General features: G+C 37.1%; 1 protein-coding gene across 2 annotated transcripts in view; it reads right to left on the bottom strand.

Moving 5' to 3' along the window:
• RPGRIP1L (RPGRIP1 like) overlaps positions 1 to 25,516 on the bottom strand; it is a 100,056-nt gene that overhangs the window by 33,855 nt on the left and 40,685 nt on the right. For both annotated transcript variants that reach the window (XR_014140870.1, XM_031027340.2), the window contains exons 15-22: positions 21,405 to 21,857; positions 18,199 to 18,350; positions 15,324 to 15,702; positions 12,439 to 12,629; positions 12,248 to 12,331; positions 8,114 to 8,215; positions 7,363 to 7,516; positions 6,223 to 6,296 (exon numbers count right to left, since the gene is read on the bottom strand). Coding sequence is in view for 1 of the 2 variants with exons in the window: in XM_031027340.2 (XP_030883200.2) it covers positions 6,223 to 6,296; positions 7,363 to 7,516; positions 8,114 to 8,215; positions 12,248 to 12,331; positions 12,439 to 12,629; positions 15,324 to 15,702; positions 18,199 to 18,350; positions 21,405 to 21,857 (1,589 nt within the window). In the remaining variant the exon portion in view is untranslated. The remainder of the gene's footprint in view (positions 1 to 6,222; positions 6,297 to 7,362; positions 7,517 to 8,113; positions 8,216 to 12,247; positions 12,332 to 12,438; positions 12,630 to 15,323; positions 15,703 to 18,198; positions 18,351 to 21,404; positions 21,858 to 25,516) is intronic.

Here is a 25,516-nt window from a genome sequence, read left to right as displayed (position 1 = left end):
AAATCTATCAAGTGGGGATAACCACAGAGTAGGGTTCTCTAATTACTTTTTAATTAGTCTCTGTGCCTTTAATCTATTCTTTACATTATTATTTTTTTTTAAAGATTTTATTTATTCATTTGAGAGAGAATGAGATAGAGAGAGCATGAGAGGGGGAGGGTCAGAGGGAGAAGCAGACTCCCTGCTGAGCAGGGAGCCCGATGCGGGACTCGATCCTGGAACTCCAGGATCATGACCTGAGCCGAAGGCAGTCGCTTAACCAACTGGGCCACCCAGGCGCCCTATTCTTTACATTATTGATAGCATGCTCTTTTAAAATGCGATTCAAGAGTGTAAACTCCCTAAGAGCAAGAGGATTATTTCTCTTCTTCACTGCTATATTCTCAGCGCCTAGAATAAACCTTGGAAGGCAGCAAGTGCTAAATATCTGTTTAATGAGTAAGTGATCTTCCCCCTCCCTTAAAAGCCCTCATTGGCTGCTCATAGAACTTCAGGATAGGCTTCAACCTTCTAGGATGATACACAGAGGACTTAATGCTCAGGACATGCCTATCTTTTCAGCATATTCTCCTGAGCTTCCACAGGTGTACCATAACGTAGTCCATCCTAAAACCATTCTGAATTCCCAGAAAGAGCCATGCTCCACAGTCTAATTCTTTTTTTTTTTAAAGATTTTTTAAAAAATTTATTTATTTGACAGAGAAAGCACAAGTAGGTAGAGTGGCAGGCAGAGGGGAAGGGAGAAGCAGGCTCTCTGCTGAGCAGGGAGCCTGATGCGGGGCTCGATCCTAGGACCCTGGGATCATGACCTGAGCCGAAGGCAGCCACTTAACCGACTGAGCCACCCAGGCGCCCCAGTCTCTCTAATTCTTAAGTTATCGTTTCTTTGACCTATAATGATCCCTCCATGACCCTTACTAATTCCTAATCATCTTCAACACTTGGCTCAAGCTTCACTGACTTTAGGAAGTCTGCCTTGATGAGGGTCCCTCATTGTTAGGTAACTGCCTGAATGCTCCCATAGCACCCTGTGCATTCCATTCTCCTAGCGCTAACCACTATGCATTGATTGTGTTTCCCCTGCAGACTGTGACTTCTTTGAAGCCAGGGACTCCTTCTTTTATGACATACAGTAGATGCTAATGAATGCAGAACTGTGATCATGAAAGGACATATTACATAGGATGTGCTTATTAGCACATAAGAGCCATTCAGTAATACCTTCCTTCTGATGAAAGCCATGTATCACTGTCCTGAGATTTCTACCTGAAGCAGTTCTTGAAGAAGAGGTAAAGAAAGAAACTAATGAGCCACGAGGATTTTTAAGCTTAAAAAAGGTTTTCTGATAACAATACCTTGATGAAAGTTAACATCATCAACTGGACAGAATGACATCCTGTGCCTCCTGACATGATGCACTGGAAAGGACGTAGTATTACTTTTGTAGTATTCCTACCAAAACATATAACTGAATCTAATATGAGGAAACATCACATAAATCCAAATTGAAGGCTATTCTACAATATAAATGACCTGGATTCTTAAAAAATGTTAATCTGAAAGAACCCACATACAGAAAGGCTGAAACCATCATCATGGATTACAGAGGCTAATGAGACAGGAAAGCTAAACACAGTGTGCGATCTGGATTGGATCCTGGACCAGATTAATCAAATGCTATAAATTATGCTACTGGAACAACTGGCAAAATTTTAATGAGAACTGTTGATTAAATAATAGTATTATTATTCTGAAGTATTTAAGGGTAAAGGAGCATGACTTCTGCAACTCTGAAATGTTTCATTATAATTATGTATGCAAGAATGTGTATATATACATACATAGGTGCACATACACATATATAGGAGAGACAACAGAAATCATAAACAAATGTACTGAAATGTGACAGCTGATGAATGTGGGTGAAGTACATTTAGGAGTTCTTTGTACTACTTTTGTGATCTTTAAAGAAAAAAGGTTCCATGACTCATATTGAACGACTGTTAAAGTAGCACACAGAAAAACTGGTATAATCACTAGAAAACACTAAATTTCATGATTTTGATGATCTCTTGAGGTTTGTTCCTATGTTTACAGATTAAACTATTTTACCATATTTGGTAAATAATTTTTTTCTTTTTTAATTAAAGATTTTATTTATTTGACAGAGAGAGACACAGCGAGAGAGGGAACACAAGCAGGGGGAGTGCAAGGAGAAGCAGGCTTCCCGCGGAGCAGGGAGCCTGATGTGGGGCTCGATGCCAGGACCCTGGGATCATGACCTGAGCCGAAGGCAGACGCCTAACGACTGAGCCAACCAGGCGCCCCCATATTTGGTAAATAATTTAACACAACTAAATATCACCTATTAACATAAAATACTGGTTAGTACTTTCTCCTAAAAGTAGAATTTTTAAAAGCATGTAGAAGGTGAGTAAGGGCAACTGAGGCATAAAGCATTGCTTACAGCAGTTGCTTCGTTTAAATGATATTCACACATTTGAGAAAGCATCTTAAACCATTATAATAAATCACATTTGGAATGGCAGTCAAGACTGTAGCAGGCTGTAGCAAAGTAACACAAATTACTTTCCCAGGAATAAGAAGAAAAAAACCTCAGTTTATTCTAAAGGAAAAATAGATGTGTACATTAGAACTAGTTGGATATTTTAGAGGGATAGTTCTCTTTCACTAAACATCTTTGTTAAATCGAAGTTCCTTATTCTGTCTTAGTCAAGGGCATTGAACAATTCCACTGAGATGCGAGCAATGTTGCCAATACACATGGTTCCACTGAATGAAGGATTTCTCAGCCTCAGCACTATTGACATTTCAGGCCAGATAGTTCTTTGCTGTGAGTCCTGCGCATTGTAGCATGTTTGGCAGCAACCCTAACCCCGACCTATTAGATGTCAGCAGTCCCTCCCAGTCTGACAATCCAGAATGTCTCCAGACATTGCCAAATGTCCCCTGGGGGACAAAATACCCACTCCCCCCAGTTGAAAATCATTTGGTCTAAGATGCTATAATTTAGATAACATTTTCCTATACTTTCAAAGTTACTTTTGAATGATGAATACAATGTTTAGAAAATAAAATTAACCATTACAATGTCTCCCTAGTAACTACTGGATAAAATCCAAAATGTTTAGCTTGTATCTAAAGTCTTCTATCCTCGTATATAAAAAGGCTGCTCTAGTTAGTGTATTCTTGACTTCTGAAACACATAGGCACCCCTGCACTAGAAGTGCACATAATTTTCTCTCTGCTGCCATATATATGCATCTTTGAGATGTCACAGTTAAAGCAGAACACCCCTTCTTACTGTGTGATTGACCACAGCTGAAGGGATCAGGGTATAGAACTGATAAAGATGGACCCAATCCAGAGGCTAGGCATGGCTAATTAGATTTTTCTCCTTGGGGCTGGGCATGTTTGTATGGCTATCTGTGGGCAATAAACAAGGAAAGCAGAGAAAGTCAGCTTAAAATTAGAAAAAGTAGACATGAAGCCCACAAGAAGGCAGATGGGCCAGCTCTGGGCATATCTTCCATAAAGCCTACTAAAAAGTCACTTCAAATTTCTCCTTCCCCTGAACTTCCTTAATTAGTGGCAAGATTATCAGCAAGTCACTTTATCTCTCAAGAGCTCAGTTTATTCATTTGAAAAATGAGAAGAGGAGCCAGAAAACAGCTAAGTATTCTTTACCTCAAATATCTATTACATTAATTATTGGTACTGTCACCTGACATTGTTTTATATTGTAATTTAACAGCTGAATAACTACTTGAATTTTCATGAACACATCTTCCCAATTAATGAAGATGTTCCTTGAGGGCAGGACCAGAATACTGTGTTTATTTCCTTAGGAGAAGTGATGACAAACTGCAGACACTGAATCCCTGGGAATCACTGCGTTATGACAAGAGGGATGAGTGTTGCTTGTACTTTGACCAGATAAATACATCCCTCAGTAAAACCCCAGGACTGATTCAGTATCTCATTTCTCATAGTCTTATGTTCAAAAGGCTAAATCATATAGGTGTTCAAAAATCTTGATGAGTTAGGCAAAGTCTTCCAGAACTATTGACACATGAGAAAGAAATGTCTGATTCAAACATGCAGGCTTACTACTCTTGATGTAATGAATGGATGGTTCTTAATAAAATGATGTGATCATCAAATTTTTTAAAGATTGACTGATTTGAGAGAGAGTGAGCGAGCACTGAGTGTGAGCAGGGGGAGAGGTAGAGGGAGAGGGAAAGTAGACTCCCCACTGAGCATGGAGCCCTGAGATCATGACCTGAGCCGAAACCAAGAGTCTGGTGTTTAACTGACTGAGCCACCCGGGGAATCCCGGATAGTTAATTTTATCTGTCAACTTGACTGGACCACCAGATTTTCAGACCTCTGGTCAAACATTATTCTAGGTGTGTCCATCTGGCTGTTTTTGGATAAGATTAACATTTGAAATGGTAGGCTGAGTAAAGCAGACTGTCCTCCCTAAGGTGGATGGGGCTTCCTCCAATCAGCCGGAAGACCTGAAGAGAACAAAAATGGTGAGAACTCCTCTTGCCTGATGGCCTTCAGAGGCAACAATGGTCTTTTCCTGACTTTGAACTTGACCCGAAACACTGACTCTTCTTAGGTCTCCAGCCTGCTTGCTTTCTAGCTGGAACTGATGCCATCGGCACTCCTAGTTTTAACAGCCCGGAACTACACCACTGACGTTCTGGGTCTCCAGCTTGCTGAATACAGTTCCTGGGACTTCTCAGTCTCCATAACGACGTGACTCAATTCCTTATAATAAATCTCTTTATATGTACATATTTATACGTATATATCCTACTGGTTCTGTTTCCCTGGAAAACCCTAATACAAATGGCTATGAAGCTAAATTCCACACAAGGGGCTCATTTTCCCTTTGATTCCCATCATCAAAAATTTCTAATAGAGAGCAGAGAATTTCTATTCGTTAGTTTGATAAATAATTTAACAATTTCAGGTTTGATAAAGCCAAAAAGCTAAATTGAATTGAACTAAATACTACAATTAAAAGTCTCTGGGCAACTATATTTAAGATTCCTTCCTTGATTTATTGATTTTGAACAATAAAGATTCCACATATCAGGATGCCATGTGTCAGGTGATATTATAATTAATAATGATAATAAAACTTTGGACAGATGAACTGTTCTGCTTGTACTTATCAATCATCTGTTTGTATTTGGGTTTGTTCTGCAGAGAGGTTAAGCTAAGAATTTTAAAAGTTGAAAAAAGTATTCCAATTCTTACCCATAAAGTAGAAATTCCAAAAAAAGGAGTACAATTAATCATTTCAGGAAAATCAACGTAGATGAATAGAAAAAGCTAGGGTCTTTTTACTTTACTTACATTTACTTTATAAAAACTACCCCTCCCCCCTTAAAATAAAAAAAAATGCTCTGGTGAGGGGTATACTTTCCATATAAATTAAAGTATAATTTTCTTTTCAAAATTTCCTTTTACATACTGCTTTTCAGCAATGTGCTACAAAACAAGTACACCTATACAAGAAGTACACCTTCTATGAAGGTTTAATTTTTTGGTGGAAATAACTTTAATAGTTTATCAGTGGACATATTTAGTGTATGAATGAATTCACACTTGAAGTATTATAGTTTTAAATGCAATATCCCATTTTGAATTCTTAAAGCTCAGATTGGATTTTGTTAAAAAAAGATTTTATTTATTTATTTGAGAGAGAGAGCACGAGCAGGGGGAGGAACAGAGGGAGCGAGACAAGCAGACTCCCTGCTGAGTGGGGAGCCTGCTGAGGGGCTTGCTTCCAGAACCGTAAGACCAGGACGTGAGCCAAAATCAGATGCTTAACCTACTGAGCCACCCAGGTACCCCTCAGATTGGATTTAATACATCTTTGTACAATCCTTCCGAAAAGGAGTCAGGGACGTCAACTGGTTTTAGCAAGTAATTATTAAAGCTGCTGATGATAGGTATTGTTAACATGTAAGCAAAAATAACACAAGTTATGACCCATTACATAATGAAACTACATATGAATTTTTTTTTGTACTAGATGATTACATGGGTAAGATTGTGAGGATACATAAAATTTTCCCAGAAATATTTTTGCCTTCAGATTTTCATATGCGAAGACCCATACACGATGAATGAAAAGCAGCTTTATTTCGTAACATTTCTAGCTGGCATCAAGCTACTGACCTGTTTGATATTCTTGGAGATATGACCTGGAATAATACACTCATCACTGTCAGATGCTGATCTGTCTTCCTCATCTGTTAAAAAATAAAATTTCAGTGGTTCAAGTTTGTTAAACCAATTATATTTATACCTTATGTAATGGAGGGAAATATAAGGATAACCTTAAAAGGACAATATGATAATCATGTCTAGACCTTTCTTAGCAGCAAAGATATTTACTCTTACATTATATTTTAGAAAAGATTAAAAAAATGACTTAAAATCCCAAGTTTAGTTTTAGTAGAAACAAAGATAATAAAAATATACCTTGCTCTGAAATTCAAAAATAATCTCTTTAAAGAGAAGGACAGGATAATAGGTGTTTTCTAACAGCCTAACCAATTACATTGTGCAAACATCAAGTTAATTCTTTTTTTATTTTTATTTTTTTATTATTATGTTATGTTAATCACCATACATTACATCATTAGTTTCAAGTTACTTCTTACATTTAGAAACATTTAAAAAAAATTTGCAGTTTTATTGTGGAAAAATTGTCATATGAAAAACTGCACATATTTAAAGAGCAAAATTTGATATTTTGACATATGTATAATTCTGTGAAATCATCACCACAATTAAGATCATGAACCCATCTGTCACCCTATAAGTTTCCTCATGCCCCCTGTAAACTCTTTTTCTGTATCTCTCAGTTCCCATTCGCCCTTCCCTACGCACCACCTAAATGCTTTGTCACTATAATTGCCTCGTCCAGATATTTATATAAATTAAATCCTGTTAAGAGTTGTCTTGAGTTTTTAGTTTTAATTTTTAAAAAGTTAATTTCTCCAGAATAATTCAGATGATAGTATAAAACCCAAAGAGAACATAAAGCCACTTAAAACATAAATTGGGAACACGGTCAGCAGTAAGTCGTGGATTGCACTGTGGCCCTGCAGGTTGAGATAAGAAGGTGTGCAACAATTCTGCCTGCCTTTAGCTGACTACACTGAACTGTGTCCCACCAGTTCAGTCAAGAAATAGGTATCATGAAGTAGATCCACTATTATGTGAAGATGTCCTAGGAGGCATGCTCTAACAGATTAAAGAAAGCACACAATTAAGTAAATAATGGTAATTAAAGAAAGGAAAAAAAATCACCTTCTGGTTCCAATTCCTCAGTTATTTCTGTTTCATCTTCAGAAGAAGTCCAGCTTCGATCTGCAAGTTGACCCTCAGACAGGAAAGATACATCATCATCTTTTCCTTGTTGAATTTTCTCTTTTACCTTAGCTCCACTGCTTTCTTGAGAAACCTGAAGAAATTGCAAGCACACTGATAACACTGTTGCTTAGATCACGTGCGTGTACTTGCTGAAGCACCTGACTCAGAAAGAATGTAAGCTTGAGACTTAAATATATGGACATGCATTATATGTAAGTGATTCATTAGAAAAACCATCACTAAAGTTGCACAGACAAATGATAATATGAAGATAAATGAAAATATTATTAAAAGCCAAGGATGAAAAATATATTAATATCAAAATGAATTTTACATTATTACTCTAATTCACATATCTATTTATTAGCAGCTAATATCAGCATAATTACAACACTGGTCGATCTTTCTGTCCCCAGGAAGTTATACACAAATATAGAATCAATGCTTTGAGTTCTTGATCCATTTAAAATTTTTTTTTTTTTTTAAGATTTTATTTATTTGAGAGAGAGAGAATGAGAGACAGAGAGCATGAGAGGGAGGAGGGTCAGAGGGAGAAGCAGACTCCCTGCCGAGCAGGGAGCCCGATGCAGGACTCGATCCCGGGACTCCAGGATCATGACCTGAGCCGAAGGCAGTCGCTTAACCAACTGAGCCACCCAGGCGCCCTCAAAATAATTTTAATACATACCTCAGGGATATGTGAAAGAGCTGGCATATTAGTTTCTATTTCTGGCGTATGCTCCACTACTGATGACATTTCCTTCACATCTTCAGGAGGAGGAGGTATCTCCTTTTATTGATGTGAAAACATGCATATGTGTTATTTTGTATTTATTACTTTATTACTAAATCCTATATATATATATAAATCCTACACATATATATAAATCCTATATATATATAAATCCTATATATATATAAATCCTATATATATATAAATCCTATATATATATATACAGATATACATATATACACACTGTATATATATATATACATATTACCCATATGACCCTAATTTTAGTTAGCGTATTTCAGTAAAATGGTTGATAGTCATCATGGTATATATACGCAAGTTAAGAATTGCAACTGTCATTCATTGAAGCATTGTTTATAATTGCAAAAAAAGTGAAAACAGTGCAAATGTCCAACAGTATAGGGTTAAATAAAATATGGTATATATCCAAATACCTGAGTTCTTTGCAACCATGAAAAAAATGATAATGTAGATCTGTACTTACTGACACTGAAGAGAGTACCCGATACAGTGTTGAGTAAAAAATGCTAGTTACAGAATAATACATATAGTTGTATACTGTTCTGTTAAAAAACAAACATGCAAACAATGTGTATGTTCCTATGGGAATAAGTATGGAAGGAAATTCACTAAAATTCTATCTCTGATATATAGATTTGGGGAAATTTAATTTTATTTTTAACATTTTTTTTTTCTTATTTGTATTTTCTAATATTTTCATGATGATTATACATTACTCATGTAATTAAACAATATTGCATATGTGAAGATATATACTTTCTAGGATCAACATTATTTTTTAACTGTATCAAATATCAATTTATAGTCAACCATTTTCCAGGATTCATAAACTGGTTTATTTTTAAAATATAGCTTATCATTTTTGCTAGTTTAAAATTAAACATGTCCAATATAGAAAATGGGAAAGATAAACCAGAAAACAAAAGAAATTAATACAAGTCCATATTCTCATTACCCAATGATAATATCCATTAACAGGAGATTTCGTTACAATTTTTTACCTTTTTCTTTATGATTAATTTTTTAAAAAATTCTTTCAAGTTGATTTTAAAGATTTATTTATTTAGACGGAGAGAGAGTGAGTGAGGTGAGGGACAGAGGGAGAGGGAGAGAGAGAATCCCAAACAGACTCCCTGCTGAGTGCGATCCCATGAGATCGTGACCTGAACGAACGGGTCAAGATGTTCAATGAACTGAGCCATCCAGGTGCCCCTTTATGATTTTTTTTTTTTTAAAGATTTTATTTATTGGGACACCTGGGTGGCTCAGTTGTTAAGCATCTGCCTTCGGCTCAGGTCATGATCTCAGGGTCCTGGGATAGAGCCCCGCATCGGGCTCCCTGCTCGGCGGGGAGCCTGCTTCTCCCTCTCCCTCTGCTGCTTCCCCTGCTTGTGCACTCTCTCGCTCTGTCAAATAAATAAAAATATAAGGAAAAAAAGATTTTATTTATTTGACAGAGAGAGAGACACAGGAAGAGAGGGAACACAAGCAGGGGGATTGGGAGAGGGAGAAGCAGGCTTCCCGCCAAGCAGGGAGCCCAATGTGGGGCTTGATCCCAGGACCCTGGGATCATGACCTGAGCCGAAGGCAGACGCTTAACCAACTGAGCCACCCAGGTGCCCCTTTATGATTAATTTTTAATGCAAATAAAAAACTTTCTTGGTTACATAGCAGTAATTATAAATATAATATATCCTGTTATATTTTAAAAAAACCTTAATATTACAATATAAAATTTTCTCCTGGTATGAAACTTTGGGTAAACATTTTTAATACGATATAATATTAAAATGGATGTATCATAATTTAATGAACCATTTTACTGGTGTTGGACATTTAACTAATTCACTATTTTCAGCAATTGTGACTAACATTACAACAAACATCTCCATGTATATGTATGTCTTTTTTATACTTATAATTATTTATGTAGGAATCCAGCTACTTGTGTTCAAATTCCAGATCTAATATTTTGCCCTTGAGCAAGTTACTTAAGCTCTGTACATATTACTTTTCTGATCTTTTTTTTTTTTTAAGATTTATTTTTATTTGAGAGAGCAGGAGAGAGCAAGGAGGGGAAGGGTAGAAGGAGAGGGAGAGAATCTCAAGCAGGCTCTGCCCTGAGCACAAGCCTTGCACAGGGCTCCATCTCACAACCCATGAGATCATGACCTGATGTGAAATCACGAGTTGGACACTTAACAGAGTGGGCCAACCAGATACCCCTTACTTCCCTGATCTTTAAATGGCAATAATTCTAGTATGATCATAAGGTTGTTCTTAGGATTAAATGAATTTGTGGGCATAAAGCATTTAGTTCAGTGTCTGACACATAATGAGCACTCAATAAGTGTTTGCTGTTAAATATGGCCTGAATAATAGTTACTGAATTCATTTATTTAGCACATATATATTAAATTCACTGTATATGCCAGGTATCATCTTAAGCTCTGAGGAGAAAAAATATTTTTATTTTTTAAAGATTTTATTTATTTGAGAGAGAAAGCATGAGAGAGAGAGCACAAGTGGGGGGGAGGGGCAGCCGGAGAGGGGAAGCAGACTCCCCACTGAGCTGGGAGCCCAACGTGGAGCTCAATCCCAGGACTGCGATCATGACCTGAGCTGAAGGTAGACACTTAACGGACTGAGCCACCCAGGCGCCCCAAGAAAAAATATTTTGATCTGGGTGTTGTTTACCCAGGTGTGTACATAGGGAAAAATTCATTGAGAGGGGGCTTAAGTTTTGTATCCTTTAACTATTTAAGAGTTATATCTCAATTACAAGGAAAATATTTTTTTTAAAGATCCAAAAGAGATGATGGTGACTTGAGTGGTGACAGTGGAGATGATGTAAATACAGGATATGTTTTGAAAGTATAGCTGACAGGTTTTGTGGATGAACTGGATGCAGGGTGTGAAAAAGAGAATGACAAAGGGATGCCTTCAAAATTTAATGACTATGGGGCTGCCTGGGTGGCTCAGTCATTAAGCGTCTGCCTTTGGCTCAGGTCATGATCCCAGGGTCCTGGGATCGAGTCCCGTGTCGGGCTCCCTGCTCAGTGGGGAGTCTGCTTCTCCCTCTGTCTGCCGCTCCCCCTGCCTGTGTGTGTGCTCTCTCTCTCTCTCTGGTAAATAAATAAAATCTTTAAAAAAAAAAAATTTAACAACTATGCAACTGGGTGAATGGTTCATCATTTATTGAGAATGGGAAACAATGGAAGAAACATTTTGGAAGGGGGATGTGAAGTCACATTTGGTTTGTGACATGTTAAGTTTAGATTCCTATTACACAACTGGGTGCATATGAAATAAGCGGGGAGAAAATAAATCTGGAATTTGGCAGCAAGATCACGACTGAAGATAATAAATATGAGAGGGATTGCATCTAGATGTTTAAAACTATGAGACTGGCTAAGACTGGCTAAGACCTGTGAATGTAGATACAGAGTGAGAAGAGGTCTAGGTCTGCAGTGAAACTGCTGAGGCACCTCTACACTGAGAGATTTGGTCTAGGACAGTGAGAAGAATAACTGGTAAAGCTGGAGAGAATCTAGAAAGGCATGATGTCCCAGAGGCCAAGTGAAGAGGGAGCAAGTATTCCACTGTGTCGAATGTTACTGGGAGATAAAGATGGGGACTGAGAACTGACTACTGGATATGGCAAAATCAAAGTCATTGTGCACTTAGCAAGAGTGGTTTTAATGAGGATGAATTTTGACTAGAGTGAGTTCAAGAAATGGTGTGAAGAAAGGGAAACAGAATTAAGACTTTCTGAAGAGGTTTCTTTTTTTTTCCGTCCCATAAATGGGGGAAGAGGATAGGGTAGTGGCTGGAGTTACAAATGGAGTCAAAAGAGGGTTTAGATCAGAGTAAGAAGAGTAAACATTTATACACAGCGCCAAATTAAGAGCTAACATTAAAGGAAAAAGAAGTATTTTATTCACTGGTTTCCTTTGAAATCAGGTAGGGTATACAACACCTACATCATTTATTTAAAATATTTGGTATGAGAGAAAAAAATCAGTATTTTCAGTGTTTACTACTTACAGAACTCTGTTGTGGTGTGATATCCACAAAAGACACTTTCTTATCTACAGGTGTTAAACGCTGTCTTGGTTTTGGTGTTGGTGCCTAGATAAATCAATATGTCAAACTGAGTATGATGAACATACACTTAGATAAAACTACAACTATTTTTTCTTTCTTTTTTAAATAAATTCAAAGTCACTGTTACTCACAACAACTAATGTGCTAATAGAGGATGTTGGAGGTACTCTCTGAACAACTTCTGACTCTTCTTTGCGTATAAAATTTCCGAAGTCTTTAATTGTTATAGATCCACTTGGTGGAAGGTAAGCAAATTTCCATTTCAATATAACATGGATGGTTCCTGCAGGATGCTTTTTATGATCTGTTAACTCAAACACTCCTGTCAAGTTACAAAAATACTTTTAATTAATGCTAGAGTGAAGTTTTATTACCATAAGAATTAAAGAAGAACAAAGAACTACCCACAACTTTAAAAATAATTTTGGCTTTTACTCACACCTCAAATGGCTTAGAGAATAAAGACAAAATAATCTATGATAGGTTCATCTCTGAAGCAGACTCCTTTCAGAAGTTAAGGCCTTAGTGATAATACTGATTCCAAGAAGAGAAAATTAACTTATAAATATTTTAATTCACTGAAATTAAATTCAGAGATTATTCAGAATTCTTAGCCTTCCTCTAAGACATTATCTGGATTATAGCTCAAGTATCAACCTCCTTTTGCCTTAAATATTCTTGCAAAAGACTTGTCTCTGTAGAAAAATATATTAAAACTTCACAATTTCAAATAATTTATATATCTAAGGAAGTCTTCATATTACCACATAATTTTATCATAATTTTAAATATATTTTACTGGGATTTGTTAAATTACTCCAAATTAATAGCAGCACAACAAAAAATGTCCAGAAAATAGATAAACTGCCCAAAACAGTAATAAAAAGTATCACCTAGCTGCAACTGTAATACAGAGTCACAAATTTTAGTCATTATATTAAGGTTTCTTTTCTTTTCTTTTTTTTTTAAGATATTATTTATTTATTTGAGAGAGGGAGCACGAGTGGGGTGAGGGGCAGGGAGAGAAGCAGGCTCTCCACTGAACAGGGAGCCTGATGCGGGGCTTGATCCCAGGACTTCGGGATCATGACCTGAACTGAAGGCAGACGTTTAACCAACTGAGCCACCCAGGTGCCCCTAATAAAAAAGAAAAAACTAAATAGAAATTCTGGAGTTGAAGTTATAATTACTAAAATGAAAAAAAAAATCAGTAGAGGGTCTCAATAGGAAATTTGAGCTGGCAGAAGAAAGAATCAGTGAACTTGAATACTGACCAACAGAGCTTATCCAATATGCAGAGAAAAAAATGAAGAAAAATGTACAGAGCTTCAGAGAATGTGGGACACCATTAAACACAAATGTACATGTAATGGGAGTCCAAGAGGGGGAAGAAAGGGCAGAAAAAAATTGAAGAAATAACAGCAGAAAACTCCCCAAATTTGGTACCTAACAGTACCCTACACATAAAGAAGCTCAACAAATTCTAAGTAGGATATGCACAGTGGGATCCACATCATAAACATCATAGTCTGTTTAAAGCCATACATAGATACACACATACACACACACACACACACACTAAAAAGAAGATATTGAAGATAGTAACAAGTACAAGGGAACCATAATAATAACATTTCTGATTTCTCATTAGAAACAATGCATGCCAGAAATTAGTCACCTGATATACTCAAAGTGCCAAAGAAAAAAATAACTGATGACTAAGAATATATATATATTTTTTTGAAAAGATTATTTATTTATTTATTTGACAGAGAACACAAGCAGGGGGAGTGGGAGAGGGAGAAGCAGGCTTCCCACGGAGCAGGAAGCCCGATGTGGGGCTTGATCCCAGAACCCTGGGATCACGACCTGAGCTGAAGGCAGACGCTTAATGACTGAGCCACCCAGGCGCCCCTGACTAAGAATATTATACCCAGCAAGACTATCCTTCAAAAAAATAAAAGCAAAATAAAGACATTCCTAGATAACAATTGAGAGAATTCATTACCAGCAGACCTGAGTTACAAGACATATTAAAGGAAGTTCTTTAGGTTGTAAGGAAGTAATACCAGATCTCAAATCAACACAAAGGAACAGAGACCAATAAAAGTAATCATTTAGGTAATTATGAAAGACAGTATAAATATATTTTTTGTCATTTCTTCTCTTAACTGATTTAAAAGACAATTGCATAAAACAATAGTAAAATTATATTGTTGAACTTAAATAAAGATAAAAAATATATCATCGTAACAGCACAAAGGAGAGAGTGGCAACGGAGTTATACTGGAGTATGGAAATAACACCAGACAGTAACTCAAATCCATAGGAAGAAATAAAGAATACCAGAAATGGAAAAAAAAAAAAAAAGGAATACCAGAAATGGTAACCATGTAAGTTAATGTGAAAGTCTCCTATAATTATAGATATTCTCCCCTCTCTTGACTTCTTTAAAAGACAAAAAGTTGGGTGCCTGGGTGGTTCAGATGGTTAAGCATCTGCCTTTGGCTCAGGTCATGATCCCAGGGTCCTGGGATCAAGCCCCGCATCAGGCTCTCTTCTCGGTGGGGAGCCTGCTTCTTCCTCTCCCTCTGCCATTCCCTCCACTTGTGCTCTCTGGCTCTATCTCTCTGTCAAATAAATAAATAAAATCTTTAAAAAAAAAAGATAAAAAGTTATACAATGCAATAATTATAACATTGTATTGTTGGATTTATAACATATATAGGCATTCTTTACATAAATATATGACAATAATAGCACAAAGGAGGAGGAAGGAAATGGAATTATACTGGGGCAGACTTTCTATATTTTGATGGAGTTGTCAGCATTAATTTTAGACTGGTAAGATACATATTGTAATCTGTAGAACAACTACTAAGAAAATAACTAGGAAAAAAACTGTAGGCCCAACGTTTAAGATTATCTGAGAACTTAGGAAGGTTAGTCATATCCATAACTGAAATATAATTTAGGTTTGTTTTTACAATTTCATAGATTCAATAAATATGCTTACCTGAGATACACCTGTCATGTGCCAATGAAATCAGAGGCACATTGACTTTTCCTATATATATATTCTCTTGAGTATCACTATCATCAAATACATAAAAACTCAGAGACTCTGACTTAAGGTATCGATCCAAATCCATATTCATTGGCACAGGGAAACACATATGATCATCAAACTGTGGATCATTGCTACTGGGAATGATGGCTGTATCATGGTCTGCAAAATCAAAAAACTTGTACACAACATATGGGTGTGGCTGAAGGCGGCTTGCTCGGGACTTCAAGTGGCTGCAACATCTGACTGTAATATGAAGTTCATTTAAGTTGCCATCTGTGGAATCAGTAGAACTGAGCTGAGCAGTTTTGGGTGCTTGCTGACTTGACTGGAAAAAAATACATATTTATATTATAGTAATAATACAATGAAAAGATAAATAGCAGCTGCCAAATCCCAAACAAAATAATTTTGTAAATGGACAAAAAGATGTGTATTTACACTTCATAGTGAATTTCTCAGTAAAAGACCTGATTCTTAGTCAAAACTAATATTCCCTAGAACATGTGTGAACAGGTGATCTTAAGCTATTAGCAATAAATATAGATGACTGAGCATACATGTAGAGACTGTTGTTAAAACAAAATAAAACCAAGAATTGATATTCTTTAATTCTATTTAATAACTAAGAGTAAAGTGAACAGATGAGTCCAAAGACAAATGTCCTCTAGTTCACAATTTTATTAAGAGCTAATCCTTCAACCGCTCCAGCTATTGTGATCATAACTCACTGTTACGTAAGAATCCAGTGAATTTGATGGAGCCCACCCAGAGAGATTATTTCATTATATTTGGGTTGGCCCTCATCTTCAACCAATGGTGTTTGGGGACGCAGATACATGGCCTAAGATTATCCAGTAAACTGAAGTTCAACTAATATAAGAAAAAGAGAATAGGGTCAGAGATAAACATTGGACGGCATAAAAAGTTAGGATTGGGAGGACATTTCAGAAGAAAGATGAGTGAAAGGAATTATAATGCAGAACTAGAAGCTACTCTATGGCCCCTTATGGAACTATTGTTCACGTAGCCGGTGCATAAGTGTTTTAACAAACAATTACCCTAATTAACTTGTTAAGCCACCATAGCTGATGCCCTGGGACAAAGAAATGTTAGTGTTCCTGGGCCTTGTTTAGTTTAGTGTTGGAGAATTCTCTATTTTCCACAAAGGGGCTCCTCCTTCACTGCATTTCTGAATCTGGATTGAGCATCTGGAACCTTTGACTCCAGCGAAGTTTACTGGAGAAGGCAAAATAGACCCAAACTCATAATGTCCTCAGTAGAGACATCTGGTGGTGTGCAGAGGAGAAAACTGAGAAGAAACCTGTATTCTGCTATAGAATGCTAAGTGGAATGATTTAAAAAGTACCCCCTCTGCTTCTTACTCCAAATCTACCCACAAAAGCTGGAATTCCAACAAATGACTCACCCAAGCCAGAAAGTGGGAGTCTAAAAACAATTAAACTACAAAACTAAATAGCCTGGTCTATTTTTAATTCTCTTTTCCATTAACAGCATTTCCCAACGTCTGTTCTGAAGAATACTAGTCCAGAAAGATGATCTCTGGGAAACAGGTGTCATTCTTTCTTAAGTTTGGGAATCGATGTTATATTAGCCATGGTTCTTTAACCGAAAATTATAGAAACTAATTCCATCTAGCAAATACAACAAAAAGAGACTTTAATGCAAGTCCGTATGGTCATTTCATGGAATTGTATAGCAGAAATGTGGGTGGGCCTTAGGAAGGTAAGAGGACTGGAAAACCACCAGAATTTACACTCGATCTAGTGGCCATTTTTCTCTGTATGCTTGCTCATTATTCTTTCTCTCCAGACCCATTTTCTTTCCTTTGCTGGTTAACATGGTAGAAGATGGCTACTCCACAGCTCCCAATTTTACATGTTCCAAGCATAGAGAGTCTTGCTTTCTCTTGAAAGCAGAATCCGATTGGCTTAACTGGGGTCAGGTGGATACCCCCGAATCATTAGTCATAATTGAGTACAAAGTGGGAGAGAACAGGACCACCAGACATAAATCCCCATAGACTGGGAGTGACAGTGGTCCAAATGAAAAAAGATAATTATGATTTGAGTAGACATTCCAGAATGTTTCAACTATATTTTATCCCTTTGTTACTCAAATGCATACTTTAAGCTTTCCTCTTGGGATTCTTGTTATACATGAGAAGTCAAGGACCCTATTTCACTTTGCTCACTTTAGTACTTTCTGCATTCATTGGATCATGGAATTCTTTTGGAAGTATGGCCATTAAGACTACATGAAACACAGTTTGGGAAATGCTGCTCTGAGGAATTGCATTTAAACTTCCAATTCAGAATACTGCAATTCTATTTTTCAAAAGTACCCTGGGTTGCACAAGGGAGTTCCTTTGTGCTGATGGAACAATTCTGAATCTTGCTTGTGGTGGTAGTTACATGAATACATACACATGATAAAACTGCACAGAACTCATAATACGCGTACACACACACACACACACACGAGTGCATGTAAAAACTGATAAAATCCGAATGAGGTCTGTAGTCTAGTTAATGGTATTGTACCAGTGTCAATTTCCTGGTTTTGATAATGTACTGTAGTTATGTAAGATGTTACAATTGGGAGAAGGGGGGTGAAGGGTACACAGAACTTCTCTGTACTGTTTTTGTACTTCCTGTAAGTCTATAATTGTTTCAAAATAAAAAGTTAAAAAGAGTCACTTGATGGCTGTGAAAGAAAATGATTTTGGTTTAAAGCATGACATAAAAAGACATATTATAAAATTTCTGTATCATAAAAATGTCTTAAAGTCCAACCAGCTCACCCATTGCATTTGCTCTGGCCCCTTATAATTTGATGTTATATATCCCAAAGCCTTTGCTCGTTCTCGATAAAGTCGAATTGCTTGATCCATGGGAATCCGTAATCTGAACCAGTATTCCACTGTGCCAAAATTTGGGATGTCTCCTTTAGTTCCTACAAACCAATGCACAACTCACTGTTAAAATTTTATACTGAGTAAAATAATATATGACTTGCACAAATGATGTGTGATTGGCAAAGAACAGAGCTAAAGAAAATAAAGTTTCTTCTGCAAGTATGAGTTTCATTGTATGTTAAGTATTATTAAAGATCTATGTCAAATTATGTTTGAGATACTCCAATTTATACTATTTCAATCCTTCTAAAATATAAAGAAAAAAAGTAAACACTGTATTAAATACTCCACAGATTCTTTTTGATGCTATAGTAGCTTGTTTTTAACAAGTTGCACTCAATGTAGACTGAGAGATACAATATGAAATCTCAAAATTATAAATATGAAATTCCACATCATGATTCAACTTTTGAGAAGTCTTTGGCCCCTTCCCACGTCTCTACTGTGCCACAGGTGCAGGGACAAATGCCATAGCTATGCCAAATATATGCCGGATGTAATTCATACTCGCGTGTTTGCCCTGTACACCCTCACTCTTCTTTTCAACTCGGGTAGCTCTTCATCTCTCTTTCTCTTGAAGATTTCCTCTACGGCTCCTGGGGGAATTAAGGGTTCTCTGCTTCCTTCAAAGAGGGGAAGGATATGTCCTCTCATTAGGACACGGATTCCTTTCACATAACTATCTGTTCACCAGTGTATTTCTCCACCCACACTGTAAGTTTCTTGAGGGTAAGGACTGTGGTTTCCACTGATATATTCCTACCAGAGGGACTAGTATACAATGGTACTCAACATTTGTTGAATAGATGATATTCTATACATAAACTTTCCTGAGCATACCATATTATTAAAACTATTTCCCCATTCTCTTCTACTTCATCAATTTCTTTCTCACTAAGGGATCATTCTCATCAACATACAAACATGATTGAGATCTGCTATCATTTAAAAAAAAAAGTTCTAAAATGAGAATATTAATGGATACACATATTTGCTTGTATATGCTTAAAATTTCTTTGGGAGAATTTGCAACCTTTGGTGAGGGGTTCCAGGGTAGCTAAGGGACAGGGTAGCTGAGGGAATAGGAGAGAGAGATTTTATAGTATAAACTTTTACACCTTTTGATTTGTGAATCATGTAAATAATATGTTAACCCCGTGATCCATCAATCAATAAATAAAATCCCTCCCCAGAAGCTAAGTCACCCTCTTTTCTTCTTGAAATGGTTTCTTTACTTGGCCTCTTTTGGAAGTATGGCCATTAAGGATACTGTACGCTCTTGGCTTGCCTTTTAAATCACTGGCCACTCTTTAGTTTCCTTTGCTGGTGTCTTGTCTTCTTCCTGAACTCTAAACTGTGTGGTTTTCCAAGGCTCAGTCCTTGGCCACTTTCTCCCCTTTGTGTACATTCACTATATGATATTACCTAGGCCAAACGCTTAAAATAGATTCCATATGGTAATGACTCCTCCTTTCATATGTTTATCCCTGACCTTCCGGCTAGGGCTAGTGTATCCAACTGCCCACATGCCATTTCCACTTGGCTGTCCAACAGGCAGCCAGTCTTAACTTGTTAAACAAAATTCTTGATTTTCTTCCTCAGATTTGTTCCTTTCCCAGGCCTATCTCAATAAATGGGCTCATGATTCTCCTTGTGCATGCCAGAAATTCTTGTCTTCTCCATTACCTTCATTACTCTCCATTTGATTGATAAGCAAGTCTTAAAGTTAATCAAACATAAACTGAAAATAACCACTTCTTGTCACTCTTCTCATTACCATCTTAATCCAAGCCACTATCATCTTTCCACAGATTAATGCAATAGCCTGATAATGGTCCTAGTTTTCCCTCTTGGCCCCGACAGACTATTTTTCCCCAGCACCCAGGCTGATTTTTTAAAACCTATGTGTGATCCCGTCACTTACCTCCTCAAAACTCTCCAATGGGTTTCATTACTCAGAGAAAAAAAAATCCATTTGCCTCACCATGACCTACAAGTTTCTAGAGCATGATCTGGTCCTTACATTGTTTTTGTGTGTGTGTGTGTGTGTGTGTGTGTGTGTGTGTGTTTTAAAGTGTACTTTCCTTTTTTTTTTTTTAAAGTTTTTATTTAAATTCCAGTTAGTTAACATACAGTGTAATATTAATTTCAGGAACAATTTAGCGATTCAACACTTCCATACATCACCCAGGGCTCATCACCAACAAGTACCCTCCTTAATCCCCATCACTTATTTCCCTATCCCCCACCCACCTCCCTTCTGGTAACCAGCAGTTTGTTTCTCTAGAGTTAAGAGTCTGTTTCTTGGTTTGCCATCCCCCTCCCCTTTTTTTCCCCCTTTGTTCATTTGTTTTGTTTCTTAAATTCCAAATATGAGTGAAATCATATGGTATTTGCCTTTCTCTGACTGACTTTGTGTAGTCATCCTTCTATTGCTTTAATCACATTTCTGCTTTAGCCACTGGCCTTCTTGCTGTTCATCCAACATGTCATGTTTGTCCCTCCACCTTAGTACTTGCTGTTACCTCTGCATGAAACATTCTTCCCCCGGATCCTGTCATGGATCTTTACTCAGGTCTTTATCACTGTCAACCACCAGGGAAGTCCTTATCTGAATTAGCAACCTTCCATCTCTCTCATTAGCCTGTTCATTTTTCTTCATCTGATGAAATATATATTTGTTTTATGGCCTGTCTTCCCCTCTAGAAGGTAAGCTACATGATGGCAGGGGCTCTGTCTGTCTTACTTAGCAGTGACCACTGTATTTCCAATGCCTAGTAACAGCAATAACATAAGCTCTTAAAAAATATTTGATGAATGTACTACAATTAATGTTTAATCAAAAAAGGGTATTAATATCATAAATAAATATTTGCACTTATAAACTTTTAAAAAATTAATAGCCATTGCAATTGACATCACCAATGACATTTAGGATAGTCCAATCAACTGTGGGCAGATCAATTAGGGGACACTGTCCCACCCTCAATGCATCTTGAATCCCTAGGAGAAGACAGTAATGTAGAATACCATATTAATATATAAACCAAATTAGTGATTCAAATATCCAAAGCTTATAAGATTGTACTTACCAACCAAACTTGCTGTGCAAAATATTCGACCACTTTTTTCTAGAATTTCATGGAATCTCAACTGACCTGCCGCAATTGTTTCATAATCTGTGCTGTAAGCTTGGTGGACCTCAAGAGTGATAGTATTCTTCTGAATATATTGTAAAAATAAGTCATTAACATGAACGAGATATTGAGAAGTGAAGTTATATTCTGGGTGAAGGCCTTGCACTATGGGAGTTGTCTGTAGCTCAAAATCATAGAAAGCATAGGTACAGAAAGTGACAGGCTCTTTATCTCCAGATGCCTGTAAAACTTCAGAAGAAAAGGTTACTTTGTTGATATGGATTTCAAATAGGTTTTCGCCTCGTTCTAAGTGAACGGTTTCATCAAATTCATCAACGGAGTCATCTGGCGTGATTTCTGGTTTAAATTTATACTGCTTGGTGCCATAGGCAATATCCTTTAATTGGGCTGCAAGAGAAGACACACAGTTTAGATATTTTTAAATATTGACATATGAAGATACAAACTGGCTTTTGAAGTGGTATGAAGTCTTAACTGCTTTTGTGAAGAGTCTCAGTCTTAAATTCTATGACTACACTGTTTTTCTGTGAGTAATGTTGTATTCTACAAAAATTCATCCTTTGTTTTGACATCACTTATTAACAACAAAATTACAACTCAAGTTATAATACAGCCTGTACCAGGGGAAAGGAAAAAGAAAAAAGAAAAAAAGGCTTTTGAATGAACAGCTGAGGTAAATATTTGGATTCTCCTTATTCCTCTGCTTCTGCTTTATTATATTCTCTCTTTTAAAGTCAGTTTCTCTTTCCACTGGCTCCTTCCCTTCAGCTTATTAAAATATCCACTTTTCTACTTTTGGGGTGATGGATATGTTTATTGCCTTGATTGTGGTGATGGTTTCACAGTGTAGCCATGGGCCCAAACTCACCAAGCTGTATGCCTCAAATATGTGCAGTTTTAAAGTATGTTAACTGTACCTCCATAAAGCTGCTTTTTAAACAGATATATCTCTTTCTAGATACACATTTTATCCCCATGTTACATCCAAATTTCTGGAAAAAGTAACGTATGCTTGTGTCTACAACTCCTCATCTAACAGACACTCTTCAACCTCCTCCAAAGAGTATCTGCCCTACTTTTCTCATGAAACTGCTCCAGAAAAGGTCACCAATAATGAATTAATTGTTAGATGGAACAGACTTTGATTCTTGTATCACTTGATTTCTTTGCTTCCTTTACATTGATGGTCACTTTCCCTTTTATGAACCTCTGTCCTACTTTGGTTTCCATGTCATCAGCTGCCCTGCTTCTCCTTCTACCTCTCTTGTTTTTTTAAGGGGTTTTTCTTTTTCTCATAGTTTGCTGGGGGTCCTGTTTTTATCCTCTTGTTAGTCTACATATTCTTATGGGTAACCTCCATCTTTTATGACTTCTGCTACTATCAATATGCAAAGACTCTCCTTTTTCCACTTTTAATTCAGATTTATTTCCTGAACTCCAGACCCATACATCTCATGGCTTGCTGGGCCCACTGTCTAGATATCCCCTAGCTACATCAAACTCAACATATCCAAAATAGAATAGAGCCAATGTAGAGTATTCTCTTCTAGTTATTTCTGTACTCTGAATCTCAAGTGCTGGTATTAGCATTCATCCAGTTGCCTAAGCTTGTTGCTACAGAATTGTTCTAGTTTCTCTTTCTCTTAACTGTCCCCACATCCATAGGGTCACTACTATTCAACACTGTCTCCAAGTCTTTCCAAGTTTGTCCCTGTCCATTCTCTGTCCACTAATGCTACCTTACCTACATTCCCAGTGTTTACTACCCAGATTATTATGGCACCCGAAGTGCTTCCTTCCTTCAAATCTTATAACTATAGCATAATCTAATAACTATAGCATAATCTCCAAAATGTAGTTCTGGGTGTATTACTGCCTACCTTAAAAATGGCTTAGTGGTTTTCAGGTTATTAAGTTTCAAACTCTTCAAGGTGGCAAACAGGGCCTTCATGATTTGGCTCTTCCCAGCCTTACCTGGAGAGATTCTCCCCCTTTAACTAATTATGAGTTCCAATTAGATAGATCTGGGTGCAGTTTTGCAAATGAAAGGCAGTGCTTCACATTTAGGGCATTTTTACCTGCATCCTCTATTGTCTGGAATGCCTTTCATTGCTTTTCCTTAGTGGTGAATTCTGTTATCTTTAAAGATGCCAAACCTACTTTGTGGAGTCTTCTCTGAATCTTCAGGTTTAAATAGGCATTCTCTCCTCAATGTTTCCTTGGTATCTTTTGCATTTTCCTAGCTTCACACTCTTCATGGTCAAGTATAACTTTCTATGTATGTGCTCTTTCTTTTAAAAAAATATTTTATTTACTTATTTGAGAGAGAGAGAGAGTGAGTGAGTGAGCATGAGCAGGGGGGAGGACCAAGAGGGAGAGGGAGAAGGAGAAGTAGAATCCCCGCTGAGCGTGGAGCCTGAGGCAGGCAGGGGCGGCAGACATGACAACGCAGGGAGATCCCAGGACCCGATGAGATCACGATCCGAGTCGAAGTCAGACGCTTAACCTACTGAGCCACCCAGGCTCAGTACATAGGATAGCTATGTGCTCCATCTTATGAGTTCCTTGAGGATGGTACCTGAGCTTTTTTCTTTTTTCCTATTTGGATTCTCCCTGCCTAGCACATTGTTTAGGATGCATCAAGAGCCTGAGCATGTTTAAGGAATCAATCAATGAATTTAGGGGACAGACGAAATATGTTGGTGAAGATTTAGTAAGACTAAAAGCGATGAAAATCCCAAACTATGTGACCTCCTTGTTATTCAGGAAAATTCAATTAAGCAAATTTTTATTGAGTTCTACTTGAAATAAAAGGTATATACTGCTCTTTGACTTTTAGAAAACACCGTTCGGGCAGATAAAGATATTTATTGAACCCTTCTACTTAAAGCAGTGGTTCTCAAAGTGTGCTTTGGGAACCCTGAGGGTCTCTGAAACTGCTCTGAAGGTTTGTGAGGTCAAAACTATTTTTAAAATAATCCTGACATGTCACTTGCCTTTTTCATTCTTATTCTCCCACAGGTGTTTAATGGAGTTCCCCAGACTACATAATGTGTGGTATCATAACAGGCTGAATGCAGAAGCAGCTCTAAAAACCCAGCTGTTTTCTATTAAGGTATACACCAAAAAGTTTGCAAAAACGTCAAACAACTAAAAAAATGTAAAACAATTTAAAACAATGTCACTCTTCTCACTATTTTTTTTTTTTGTATGGAAAGTACAGCTTTAAAAAAATAAATACTGTAATTTATGTTAACATGTAATGGGTTTATTATTATTTTAGCATGACGTAAAATAAATATTTTCAAAATTTCTCTTTTAATCCTTAGTATGGTAAGTAGAACCCATATAAGCAAGAGGACTTTGGGATCCTCAGTAATTTTTAAGAGTGTAAAATTACTGCTGGCATCAATCATTCGAATTAAACATTGTATGGCAGGGGACATGAAAGAGAAACTCAGTACTTAGCCTCACAGAATTTATATTGCAGTCACAGGGAATATGCAAAACTCCAACAGTGAAGAACACTTACATAATATAATCCCCACACATATTTTTTGAGTACATAAGAGGAAAAATGGGAAGTACTAAGTCTAGTGTTTTTCAAAGTATAGTTTTGCACCTGCATCTGAATCACTCGGAGTTATTTCTAAATATATAGAATCATGGACCCCCAGATCTCTAGGGGTAGGTCCCAGGAAGCTACATTTGAAACAAGTTCCTCATGTGATTTTCATGCTTGCTCAATTCTGGAAACCACTGCAAGGACATTTCAAGTAGAGGAATGGCTAGGAGTGATGGGAGCCAGCTTCCTGGCAGAGGCATGCATTGCATTTGGTTAGATTTCCAAGCAGGGTAAAAAGGGTATATGTTGGGTAAAAAGGAGGCTCAGGTGGAGCAAAGGTACAGTGATAGGACTGAGAAAGGTGAATCTGACAAAGAGCAAGCAGACTTGTTTGGATGAGATACATAGCTTGCTTAGAAGAGAAATGAGGAATGGGGTGGTGAAGTTAGTTCTGCGGTACTCCACAAAGTACTCTGAAATT

This window comes from Leptonychotes weddellii, chromosome 16, assembly GCF_054177405.1.
Source record: "Leptonychotes weddellii isolate Sample4059 chromosome 16, ASM5417740v2, whole genome shotgun sequence".
NCBI lineage: Eukaryota > Metazoa > Chordata > Mammalia > Carnivora > Phocidae > Leptonychotes > Leptonychotes weddellii.
This window is presented reverse-complemented; position numbering and strand designations above follow the sequence as displayed.